Source organism: Neoarius graeffei, chromosome 7 (assembly GCF_027579695.1).
Source record: "Neoarius graeffei isolate fNeoGra1 chromosome 7, fNeoGra1.pri, whole genome shotgun sequence".
NCBI lineage: Eukaryota > Metazoa > Chordata > Actinopteri > Siluriformes > Ariidae > Neoarius > Neoarius graeffei.
Window position 1 is genome coordinate 67648990 of NC_083575.1, and position 13932 is coordinate 67662921.

A 13932-nucleotide genomic window follows, 5' to 3' on the forward strand; every position below is an offset into this window, starting at 1 on the left:
TTAATATCATGCTAGCTGAATGGAATATATCTGATATACCACGAAAATGTTATTGTTAACAACACGCACTCTCCCTGTTTTTCAATGTTCGTTGGTATGTTTTGCTCTTGTAAATATGCATGAAGAATATCTAATGAAGTTTTGGTAGCCTTTCAATGCGTCTTTCTCTTTCCCGGCAAACAAAGAAATGCCTCTGCGCATGTACAACAGAAAACTTTCTCATTGAATATTCCCATCATCTCCAATGTGTGACATGTCTTGACAAACATGCAGTATCGTAAACCGTATTCAACGCTCATTCTCCATTGGGTAGAGTGACATAATATACACAGGATAAGCGATATGCTAGCAATATTGCTTGCTATTAAGGCCCACTTTACACGGGGACGGTCTGAAACAAAAACGCAAAAGTCCGTTTTCGTTCTCATTTTTTTCCGCGTCGACACGACCGTTTTCAAGGAGGAAATCTGCGTCTATACGGTGACGCATAAATGTGTGGAATTCAATTGGATGTGCATGCCAGGCGGCGAGGTGGTGCTGTGAAAGACCTCCGCTATGTCTGCACGCATGCGCAACGTCTTCCGTCTTGTCTGATCTGCACATCTGCGCCGCGAAAACTTTGACTACTCTGGCTATGGTAAGTAAAAAAGTAAGAGCATACTATACCCACCTCTGTTCATTAACGGTATATGTGCAGATTCGGTATAGATGTTCGAAGGACTCCTGGACGTTTATTAAAGCTGCCAGAGCAGCTTGAAGGTCCGTTGGATCGATGTAATCAGACATGCTCTTACATTTTTACTTACTTTCTTACTTCCCGGGCTGGCATGTACAGTATATGACACGTATGACGTAAACGCGTACCCGACGTGAGCAGATCCGAGCAGAGTTTCGCGTATTGGGTAGTTTAGACGGATATGCAACGGGGGCTGTTTTTAACTTATCCACTCTGGAAGGCGTTTTCAATTTTTTCCGTTTTTCAGCCTCGGAAACGCCGTCCCCGTGTAGACGAAAGGCACTTCCGATAAAATATGTAGTCGTTTTTACCCGACAGCGTCCTCGTGTAAACGGGCCCTAAACCAGATGAATGAATGAAACTCACTAGAAGGGAATAGAATGCATGTTTTTATTCCATGAAAAGTGTCCTGTATGTATAATAATTGTTTAACATGTTGTGTGCTGTTGAATATGTGCCGTATTGGGACTGGCAGAATGTAATGTTAGAATTCATTGAAGCTCCTCGGCACTGAACTTCCTGATTTTTTTTTTTTTTTTTTTTTTTAATTTACCTATTAAGTCAGAGCAAGGTAGCCGGTGATGCGATTTGCTGCTGCTTACTGAATTTTCCCACTCCTCTTTCCCATGCAGCAACGCTCCACTGTGGCTTCCATGATGCATCGCCAAGAGACTGTCGAGTGTCTGCGCAAATTCAATGCCAGAAGAAAACTGAAGGTGCGTGACTCACTCAGCCAGTTTATCAGGGCTGTGTATATGTTTTATTCTATAAGCCAATCGAATTCTGTGTTATTTCTGTAGGGGGCCATTCTGACCACCATGCTTGTGTCAAGAAACTTTTCTGGTGAGTGACCTTGTAGACTAAGCGTATTGAATTATTCCAAACGTTTACCAGTGTTTTGTTTTTTTTCAGCACACAGCCATTTTCTTTCTTAGAACAAAAGAGCTTCAGTTTGTTGTGTCTTGGCACTGTACTTTTATGACTCCATCGGACTATTTTGAAACTCACCTTGACTGCCATGAGATGCTTGATGTGTGTTACTTGAGGGGATTTGGGGGGGGGGTTGTCATGAGTAAAGGGGCATTGCCTCACATTAGTTCCTCCCAACGGAATGCTTCTTTGTCCAATAGTGGGCCGGCAGCACACGAGCCCCGCCGCCCCCACCACCAGCACGGCTGCGCTGGCACAGGAAGGTATGTGTAGAGAGGGCACTATCTGCCTCTCGGTCGTTCCTCGGCCCGCATGTTTGGCACGCGGGAGAATGGTCTGCCCTGAACACACTGACTCTCACTGCACACACTCTGATAGACACACAGATGGGCAAAGATGCTAATGATGGGCACAGTTTTATTGGCACATTCAGCAGATGGTTCAGTGTGAAATGTCTAGTAGTAGGACCGTATTTTCTAGACAGCAAGATGCTCCTGAGTAAAGGCTGGAGTTATTAAATTACCTTCTCTAAAACCTCACCGTTTTAATCATCCCAAAGCAACCATAACCATCTCTGTTTCAAAATATCAGCTTTTCCAAAATGTTTTGGTATGGCAGGTTGAAAAAGAAAAGGTCACACTACATCAGTGCAAATCTTTAGGACGTCGTCAGTCGTAATGTGCACGATAGGCTAATTAGCAAGCAAAATGACTTTAATGTTAGCATGATAATGTTCGACTGAACCTGCAGCAGTCCTGATTTGTTATACCGATGCTGCATTATAAAATCATTCAGGATGGTCATAACCGACAAATATTGTGACCAGCCAGCAGCAGCCAAAACTGGACACAGATTCAACAACCATTATATCCACCAACACTGTTGCCTTGAACGTTGGATTTTCTGTGTAAAGGTTTCACGTACAAAAAGACGACCGTTGTAACGTGGCAGCTAAGTGCAATGTTAATTTTTAAGCGTAATATTTTGAGATTTTGGAGATAACTGTGACTTATTGGAATCTATCAGAAGAAAAATCCACCTTTTGAGCAACTTAAAATTGTCTACTAATGAGCCCGTTTATTTAAAAAAAAAAAAAAAAAACTTTTATTTTGTATGATCCTCCCTCTGGGTTTTTCATGTTTCTGAAAAATTGGATGTTTGGAGACGTGTATACTGTATATGCTGCAGCATCTAGAGGGCAGAAATCCAAGTAGCTTATAGTCTGGAGAATATGAAAAGTCAAGGAGACTGGACTCTGTGAAACACTTGAAGACATTTTGCCTTTCACCCGAGGGGGCCATCAGTTCACCTGAAATCGAGTCTCTGTTCAAATTTTACTTTTATCATTATCAGTTTAATTTTATTTTGTATGAAGGGCAGATGACAGGCGTTCTTTAATCCCACCTCCACTTCCTCCCCAAGGAATTCCTCGCACAGGTATTTTTGTCACTTAAAGCTAAATAAAATTTCGATAAAATCCTTGCACATTCACATCGTGACTTCTCTCATGACCAACACTGCAAAAGAGGGTATTCATTGTCATGTCATTGCTGTAGACCTGCTGCATCCTCCATCCAAGGAAGGCCAGTCACTGAGCTATATGGAAGGCTCTGTAAATGGACTTGAGCTTCCATGCGACACAATCTCAGTTCCAGAGTCTATTCTTTTAGCTGAGCTGAATCAGTTTTTGCTTTAATTATGGAAATAACGACCATGGGATAAGTTGGCTACTTCGGAGTTACTGGTCGACTAGTAAACGTTTTAAATCATAGAACCGCGACTTTAGACAATACTTAAGTCATTCCACGAAATCGAGTCGTACATGAGCTGATAGCCGACGAGGTGCGTAGTGCCAAGTTGGCTCTAAGCCATGTACAACAAGATTGAGTGGAATCTCGGTTTTATTCTATCCACTTTCACTGGGTTTTGAGAAACGGAGCATTTTTGTTTTTTGCAAATTTGATGAATAAAAACTTGGTACAAAATGTCCGACAAAATCGTTTCCGCTTAGAATGTAAACAAACTGGCGAAATGACAGTGGCAGTTTGTGAAAAATGCTGTAAAAATTCTTGAAAAATAAAGTTCTTACCATCAAATACTTTTATCCCATATTTTGTTGCTGGGGTTTTTTGTTTTTTTTTGCGATTGGCAAATCAATTTAAGTGTATTACCACCACCAACTGTTGCTGGAGTGTGGAACAGGAAATACTTGGGGGGGCGACTATATTCTTTTAACCATTTCTGTTTCTTTTAAATACTTAATTTTTATGGATTTGTTTTCGAGTAGTTTTTATTTCGTCCTCGGTTGGTTCAGCAACACGCTCCGCCATTTTGTTTTTCTCTACTCATGGTATATGAGCTGATATCCTAGTAGTGGAGTAGCCAATCCGAGCACGCGATTGCTCATATCCAGTGAATGTGTCTAGAATATTTTGCATTATATTTAATGGATGGTGGCACGGTGGTGTAGTGGTTAGCGCTGTCGCCTCACAGCAAGAAGGTCCTGGGTTCGAGCCCCGGGGCCGGCGAGGGCCTTTCTGTGTGGAGTTTGCATGTTCTCCCCGTGTCCGCGTGGGTTTCCTCCGGGTGCTCCGGTTTCCCCCACAGTCCAAAGACATGCAGGTTAGGTTAACTGGTGACTCTAAATTGAGCGTAGGTGTGAATGTGAGTGTGAATGGTTGTGTGTGTCTATGTGTCAGCCCTGTGATGACCTGGCGACTTGTCCAGGGTGTACCCCGCCTTTCGCCTGTAGTCAGCTGGGATAGGCTCCAGCTTGCCTGCGACCCTGTAGAAGGATAAAGCGGCTACAGATAATGAGATGAGATTTAATGGATCATTTTTATTCCCTCTGAGTGGTGAAAGGTCTTCAAGATATCACAAGTCTGTCGGCTTTGACTTACTACTATTGTCCAGTACAGCATGAAATATCATTGAAAGGTAGCCTGCCAAACTTGTATATTAATTCCTGAATAGACTGAACATCGCTAAAAGCTACACACTCACTGTGGTTGTACACAAGCTGGAGCAGGTTTGAAGTGAAATCCAAATCACTCAGCAATATCTATAAACAAGCTGTTTTTATAAACCTGTTAAAGATGTATTATTGCAGACAGGTTGTCCCCAGAAGGGACATCATCCAAATGAGTTTTGCATTCCTCATAATGTCTTTTAAAGGAAACCTCATTCATTGTGCTGTGAGATTGAAGGTAGAGAGTAGGCATGTGTACGCGAACCTGAAACCTCTTGACCTGGTGTGTTGTCTGCACTACACTGTTGAGAAGCTTAGTAAATCTCTACTTAATTTCCATTAGCATGATTTTAGCACAATAAATACTTGGCAGTGTTGCTTGTACAGAAAACATACAAAGCTATATGTTGAAATAGTGTGTGTACGAGAGTATGCGTGAGTGTGTGTTCATGTGTCAGCATGCGTTTTCATTTAAGTGTTTGACCAGAGAGGGCCAGTGAGTTCATGTTTAAGTTGAGCAGACATGTTTTGCTGTTCAGCATGTGTCCAGGAGTGTGTGCGTGTATGTGAGCATGGAAAACGGGATGCATAATGGTGGACTATTTCCTGCATCAGTAACCAAGAGGCATGCCTGCTGGTCCATTGCCTTGAGGCTAAGGTCTGCTTGGGGGTATGTTTGAGCTGAATCAAGTGTAGAGAATTCAGTGGCGTGCGTGTGAGGGATTTATTTTATTTTATTTTTCCTTGTCTTGTATGTCCGGACACTGTAAGGGGTGTGGCAATGTAGTAAAAACATGGCCTTGTGTGTGGGGGGTGTCCCCCCCCCCCCTTAATTAAGGCAAATTTTGTTATACATCTAGCGATATCATAAATTTACACTGATGGAGTAAAATAAACAGTGTAGTATAATAAACTGTTAATTTTACTCTGTCAGTGACACCAAAACGTCAGTTTGATATTGCTAGCTTTTATTTATTTGTATAATTATGAATGTATAGGGGTGTCAAGTTCATTTAAGATAACAGACCAGATTACACTTAGTCTAGTGTGTGCTGGACCCCCCAAAAAAATCAGTGCCAAGCTTCCCAAAAGCATCGTAGCACAAAGATCGTTAAATGGTAGCACTAGCAGCACAATGAACAGTCTCTCCTTGTTAAGATGCTCTTAGTGTTAAGATGCTTTTGGGAAACCCACCACAGTTTAGTAGCCCAACACCACATCAGCTCCTTGTCTTAAATGGACATTTTGAGCCCACAAAAGGATTGAACATGCATCACCAATAAAACAGATGAGCTTTTCTACATTTTGTCGTGTTACAATGTGGAACTGAACCAGCCAAACTCAGACTGTTGAAATGGAGAGAAAATCAATGTAGTTTGCAAAGTTATTTACAAATATCATAAGTTGTAATTGCACAAGTATTCTACCGTTTTTTGCTGTGAAATCCCTTAAATGAGCTTTATGGCAAAAGTCATAGTTACAGTGTCAATCATGAGCACGTGATGTTAGTAACTCGGGATATGGCACTGAGCATATTTTCCCCTAGTGGAATAACAGAGACTAGCTCTTTTGATCTAATTATGGTTCACAAAATTTTTTAAATTCAAAACGTATAAAATTTGCCAGATTAGAAATGTACCACAGGACAGATGTTGACACCTCTGGGATACAGAGTTCTTTTAGAAATAACTTTTAAGTTTCTTCTCGAAGTTCTTAGCCTTATTTTTTAACTTGACACTCTGAAGAGGTTATTTGACCTTAACCTACAGGAGTACTTGAAAGTTTGTGAACCCTTTAGAATTTTCTAGATTTCTGCATAAATGTGACCTAAAACATCAGATTTTCACACAAGTCCTAAAAGTAGATAAAGAGAACCCAGTTAAACAAATGAGACAAAAATATTGGTCATTTATTTATTGAGGAAAATGATCCAATATTACATATCTGTGAGTGGCAAAAGTATGTGAACCTTTGCTTTCAGTATCTGGTGTGACCCCCTTGTGCAGCAATAACTGCAACTAAACGTTTGCGGTAACTGTTGATCAGTCCTGCACAGCAGCTTGGAGGAATTTTAGCCCATTCCTCCGTACAGAACAGCTTCAACTCTGGGATGTTGGTGGGTTTCCTCACATGAACTGCTCGTTTCAGGTCCTTCCACAACATTTCGATTGGGTTAAGGTCAGGACTTTGACTTGGCCATTCCAAAACATTAACTTTATTCTTCTTTAACCATTCTTTAGTAGAACGACTTGTGTGCTTAGGGTCGTTGTCTTGCTGCATGACCCACCTTCTCTTGAGATTCAGTTCATGAACAGATGTCCTGACGTTTTCCTTTAAAATTTGCTGGTATAATTCAGAATTCATTGTTCCATCAATGATGGCAAGCCGTCCTGGCCCAGATGCAGCAAAACAGGCCCAAACCATGATACTACCACCACCATGTTTCACAGATGGGATAAGGTTCTTATGCTGGAATGCAGCGTTTTTCCTTTCTCCAAACATAACGCTTCTCATTTAAACCAAAAAGTTCTATTTTGGTCTCATCTGTCCACAAAACATTTTTCCAATAGCCTTCTGGCTTGTCCACGTGATCTTTAGCAAACTGCAGACGAGCAGCAATGTTCTTTTTGGAGAGCAGTGGCTTTCTCCTTGCAACCCTGCCATGCACACCAATGTTGTTCAGTGTTCTCCTGATGGTGGACTCATGAACATTAACATTAGCCAATGTGAGAGAGGCCTTAAGTTGCTTAGAAGTTACCCTGGGGTCCTTTGTGACCTCGCCGACTATTACACGCCTTGCTCTTGGAGTGATCTTTGTTGGTCGACCACTCCTGGGGAGGGTAACAATGGTCTTGAATTTCTTCCATTTGTACACAATCTGTCTGACTGTGGATTGGTGGAGTCCAAACTCTTTAGAGATGGTTTTGTAACCTTTTCCAGCCTGATGAGCATCAACAACGCTTTTTCTGAGCTCCTCAGAAATCTCCTTTGTTCGTGCCATGATACACTTCCACAAACATGTTGTGAAGATCAGACTTTGATAGATCCCTGTTCTTTAAATAAAACAGGGTGCCCACTCACACCTGATTGTCATCCCATTGACTGAAAACACCGGACTCTAATTTCACCTTCAAATTAACTGCTAATTCACATACTTTTGCCACTCACAGATATGTAATATTGGATCATTTTCCTCGATAAATAAATGATCAAGTATAATATTTTTGTCTCATTTGTTTAACTGGGTTCTCTTTATCTACTTTTAGGACTTGTGTGAAAATCTGATGTTTTAGGTCATATTTATGCAGAAATCTAGAAAATTCTAAAGAGTTCACAAACTTTAAAACACTACTGTATAACTTCCACTTGGTTAGTCCTCAGTATTAGCCTTTGGTAAGACATCTGCCTGATGATTGCATGTTAAACAAGGGCCGTGTGTTGATCTACATGTCAACCTACTGGAGGCAGTAAACGTATCTGCTTGTTATCCAGAGCTGCATGTCGAGGCAGTAGCTACCTCGCTGCATGGACCAAGCATGAAAAAAAACCCAAAACTTTTTCTACCGACTTTTCCACAAAACGTACCGCTGATTGCTTCTAATCTCAACTTTTTTTTTTCTTGCCTCTCTTTCTGTCTTTTGCCAATTGGAAGGTAAGAGAATTTTGGGATTCATCAAAAAATGGAAGCCCAGTAGTATTTTTGTAATATGTATGTGAGGAGTCTCTTTATTCATTTGTCATATTTCCTTCAGCAACATTTCAGTGTTGCTTGTGTGTTTGTATCCATCTGTCTGTGAACATTGTCTCTCTCTCTCTCCTTTTTTTTCTTTATTCAGAGGAACATTTTAATATATGCATGCAAATGTATAGAATATAGTGTGTAATAGATTATAGCAAGGACGCCACATCAAGAGCAGCTTTTTAATTCTGCAGCAGCTTGGGGATGTTGCAGCTGTAATATCTTCCAAACTGAAGGACACAGCATTATGGGCTCGGACATGTTCCATCTCCTCTGGCAGTTTATTCTTCCGGAGACAGTAGCCCCTTTTACACAGCCTGTTCAAGGCGGAATTCTTATGCCTTTATTCTGTCTCGCATTCTGTATAAAACATCTGAATGCCGAATGATGGTTAGTAACAGAGCTGGAATTGACATCTGTATAAAAGGGACAACCGGCATGGTGGGACAGGGGTGCGACGTTTTTTACCTTGACGTTCTTTTTTCCAAGAGAGTGTGAATTAAAATGTCTACAATGAATAATGTCCGTACATCTTTCTGCCTCCAATTACTTCCTACTTCTCTTCACTTTCTCTTGCGCTCCCCATTTGTGAGTGCATTTGTATGTGGGTTTTTTTTTTGTTTGTTTTTGCGGGGGGCCCCAAAAAGCCAGCTTGGCTAAAGGACACAAACATGTACGTACTGTGTGTGTATATATACACGCAATATATATATACATTATATTTGTATTGTGTGTGTGTTTATTTATATATATATATATATATATATATATATATATATATATATATATACACACACACACACACACACACACACACACACACATATATATATATATATATATATATATATATATATATATATATATATATATATATATATATATACACACTATTATTTATTTATATATATATCATCATCATCAGTGTACCCAAGACTGAGTACATGACATTTAACTGTAACCGACAACCACCGCTAGAGGTATACGGACAGCCAATAAGACATGTTACCAACTTTAAATATCTGGGGTCTATGATGGCCTCCAGCAGTGACGACATGACCAAGAGGAAAGCCCTTGCATGGACTGCCTTTTGGAAGCTGGAGAAAATCTGGAGAAGTCCATCAATCTCTACATCCACTAAAGTCAAGCTTTTTAACACCACCTGCGTGACAATATTTCTATATGGCTGTGAGTCTTGGGTTATATCGGGGGACATGGAAAACAAGCTAAACGCGTTCGCCACGTCATGCTATAGGGTTATGCTTAACATAAAGCGCCTAGACCATGTGAGCAACACCTGGATTTACAAGTTGACCAACACTCAACCCCTAATTGCCACAGTAAGGCAGCATCAACTCCGATTCCTGGGGCATGTACTCAGAATGCCTGTGGGGGAACCATGCTGGACATATGCCCTGTATGTACCAACGCATGGCAAAAGGCGCCCAGGACGCCAGCAGCTCAACTTCCTGGGCTATATCAGGTCTCTGTTGGGAGACTCTGAGGGCGACTTGCGGCCGGAAGACATTGCTGACCTGGCGACAGATCGTCGATCGTAGAGAAGACTGGTGGTCGACTGCAGCGCAGCCAGACGATGATGATATATATTACATACACACACACACGTGTGTTTTTTATACACACACGCATGCATACATATAATTTTCAATGCATAGAGACGTCACCCTCGACGCCGACACTCCGCTGTGACGCGTCATATCTCAGGTTCTGGAACAGCTTCCTACCAGCTTCATTTGTTTCAGCGCAAATCGCTAAATCCGGCATATTGAGATGCCTTCTTCACGCCAATATTACAGAATATCTGTGTAAAAAGGGCTAGTGCTACTTACCTTGCAGTGTCTTGTTTTTTTTTTTTTCCTTGCCAGCATTTTCTCTCATCATTAAAAGATGTATCTTAAACAGTGTATTTTTGTCTGTTTTTTAGCATGCAAAAGTTTACTGAACAAAAAGTCTGATGGCGTGAAGGTAAGCCCTCCTTGCCCGCCCGCCCCCTCCTCAAACACTGCCTTTCTTTCATTCTTTTTTTGTTCCCTCTTTCTCTCACTTTTTCTCATACACTTCTATATATATATTTTCTCCCTTAAATCATTTCATAATTTCTATCCCAGTTTTATGCTCATTTGTCATTTAAAAAAAAAACTTTTTTGTTGTTGTTGTTAAGACCCGGTTACAAACAAGCTTATGTGGTTGAAGAAATTGCATGCTGCCAGTTTTGTTTTTCTTTCACCCTTGCTTTCTTTTCTCTCTTCCTCTTTCACACTTTCACACTCTTTCACTCATCTCGTTCACTCTTTCTTTCACCCTCTCTTTCACCCCGTCACTTCCTTCCTTCCTATCCCTTCTGTCTAAAAGTTTAAAAATGGAATCAGGTGGCAGTGTGTTGATGTAAGTTAGGCCTGTTCTTCCCTGTACTAGTCTCAGTGCATGCAGTGAATAGTTGGCAGTCTTTCTCAAGTTAAAGCAATACCTGCCTTTCAAAATGAAGTGTTCAGTTCAATTCATTTAGAGAGCCTAATTACAGGATTAAAAAAAAAAAATTACGTATATTTTAGATCTACGCATTTCTTGAAATTGTTTTTTTCCCCAGGTTATCAATCATTCATCACTCTGAAGGTTTTTGTGGTTATTCCTCCTCTTTGTTTTCTCTAAAAGATCCTAATGCACAGCTATATTTTTCTATCCCTATTTTCGTTGGCTTCGTTTTTCCTCCCTGTGCTCCTATGCTATCTTTTTTCCCCTTACTTTCTGTGTTTCACACTGTTCAGAAAAGGAAGTCAAGCTCCAGTGTTTGTTTGATGGTGAGATTTGTTCTATGTCTCCCCTCACTTTTCCATGTTCCTCTTTTTTTCTTTTTTTTTTTGGTCTCATTGCATTTCTGTTCAATCAGACATCACAGCCATTCCCTTTGGTTTTATACATATGCATTTTTATAGACATGCATGTATCTGTGCATCCCTCACCACATAATCCTTCAAGGTCCACTAAGACGAATGTCGCTGTTGCTTCCTATTCAAATATCATATCGGACCAGCACTGCCTGTTGGTTCGGGCGGGTGAAGAAGAGCTGAGGCCGAGTAAACCTGTTACTGTGCCCAGTTGATGCAGCAAGGCACTGTGGTCTTGCTTATGATGCAGGAGTGCTAGTTTTGATCCAGAGCCATTTAGTTTATTGCGTAGTGGACCTTTTAGCGTTCCATGCTGTAACCAGTACATCTCCAAGCCTTCTGTGTTGCTCAGAAGTGCAGAAATCATTTTTTCTCTTTTATTATTATTATTATTAATTTCACCTGGTCTTCAAATAGACTACACCTTGCTGATCTTCACGAGCAAAGTATATCCTACACCCAGCACAACATCCCACAACTATATATAACCATACAAACCCTACGTGAAGCAGGTGATGTCTTTCACCATACGAATGCTGAACTATTTCATTCTCAGCTGGCCAAAGTAAGGAGGGCTTGTTATACGTGTCAGTTATGCTTGATTTATTTTTCTTCATTTACAAGCGTAGTTATGCATATATGGATCATTGAAACACTCCTCATGCTTTGGTCTTTGGTTGGTCGAGTTTTTAATAGGCAGCAGCATTCAGTTACAGCTAGTAGAGGTGGGGTGTTTGTTTTTTTTTTTGACATCCTCAATCTAGTAGTAGATTTTATTCGTTGTAAATATTCAATAAATGCTGAATATTTGGATGTGCACAAAAGAGCAAATATGTAGGAATACTAATTAAATGATCATGTTGGGCCTTTCTCATGGCAACTTGATGTTCAAGGCTTTCTGCTAGGCTCTGATTTTTATCTATGCATGTGCAATCATCTCACAGTGCACACCACCCATTACCTCTGCTTCAACTGCACGGGATCAGGCCGGACCCAACACGCACGCAAAACGATTACTTTATTTCTTGGATGCTCCTCTTCCCACCATCACACAAACTGAGCGTGGCTTAGTCAGGTCATGGCATCACGCAGTAATATAATGAAGCATTTTATTAGACTGTTATACACACCTTGAGTCATACAAATGAATAGACCATAGTAGTCTTGTACATCTTTACATTTGAGCATATAATTGATATTCATTGTATTTTTCTATAGCACTCAAGGGAAGCTGTGCCTTTTTTATTTTTAAATTCTACTTTTGTTCTTTGAGACATCCTTCTTTATTATGTGACTTTGCGTGATAAATGTGTCAGGACAGTATATCAGAATTTCAGAAGTGCGTAAATGTTTGCACTGGAAGGTTGGTCTTATTAATATGTCAATCCAGATTTTTTTTTCTATTTTTAGTTGAATAATGTTAGAGGCTTGACTACAGATACTGTCTGAATTAAAAAAAAAAATCTTAAGTAGACCCAAGTCTGTGAGCGTCAAGTTAAAATATATACATCTATATGGAACGTCTGTATGGAACATCACATATTGTCGAGTCACAGCATCACGCGTAGTCATGTCTAAAAATAAGGAAAATGTCAAATCCAGTCTGATGGAGTCTAATGGAGCGTTTCAGGTCAGGTCTGAGTGTTTCCTTTCCAGCACAAACTTTTCTCAGATGTTAAAGTACTTAAAGAATCCACATAAGAGTTAAACTGTTCAAGTATAAATATGGTGCTCTCCTCTACAATTATTGGCACCCCTTATGTGAGTCAAACAGGTTTGAAAAAAAAAATCCACCTTTTGGTGAAGTCGCTTCATCTCGCACTGAAAAAATGAGAAAAATCCAACCTTGAATTGAGAGATTTGTTCAGAGAAAAAAAAAATCTCTCATCATGAAATAATTATTTTCAACAAAAACATATGCTGTTATTATTGAAACCCCTTCAAATTAGTGAACACAGTGTAACTGAAGCATGTTTCCCATTTAAATTGTACATTGAGTTGATTGGAGTGTATAGGAACTTGCCAGCTGTAATTCATGACTTCCTGATTAACTGGGGAACAAATATGAGGCGACACGAAGGCCAAATTCCCTTTGTCATCCATCAACATGGGAAGGATAAGAGAACACAAACCAAATGAGGGAGAAGTGTGTTGACCTTTATAAGTCAGGGAATGGTTATATATATTAGAAAAAAAAGGCTACTCGCCTGAAAATGTCCATTTCTACAGTTAGGGCAATCATAAAAAAGGGGACACCAACTGGAACGGTTACAAATTTGCCTGGAAGACGACCCAAGTTTATTTTGCCCCCACATACAGAGAGGCAAAAAATCCCCAAGGATCACTGTTGGTGAATTACAAGAAAGAGTAAAATCTTGGGGTTTCCAAGTCTTTAAAACCACCATCAGACACCACCTCCATCCCAACAGATTATTTGGAAAGTTTACCAGAAAAACATCTTTTTGTCAGTCAACCACAAACATAAGCACCTAAAGTTTGTGAAACGCTACTACAACTTTGACTGGAACCATGTTCTATGGTCTGATGTCACAAAAATGGAGCTTTTTGGCAACAAACACTCAAAGTTGGTTTGGTCTAAAAAGAAGGATGGCTATAATGAAAAGAACCCAATCCCAGCTATAAAATATGGTGG

At 40.2% G+C, this 13932-nt stretch overlaps 1 protein-coding gene across 3 annotated transcripts in view; it reads left to right on the forward strand.

Annotated features, from left to right (window-relative positions):
- camk2g2 (calcium/calmodulin-dependent protein kinase (CaM kinase) II gamma 2) overlaps nt 1-13932 on the forward strand; it is a 149761-nt gene that overhangs the window by 107551 nt on the left and 28278 nt on the right. For all 3 annotated transcript variants that reach the window (XM_060926283.1, XM_060926285.1, XM_060926284.1), the window contains exons 11-13: nt 1369-1452; nt 1537-1579; nt 10319-10359. In XM_060926283.1, the coding sequence (XP_060782266.1) occupies nt 1369-1452; nt 1537-1579; nt 10319-10359 (168 nt within the window). The remainder of the gene's footprint in view (nt 1-1368; nt 1453-1536; nt 1580-10318; nt 10360-13932) is intronic.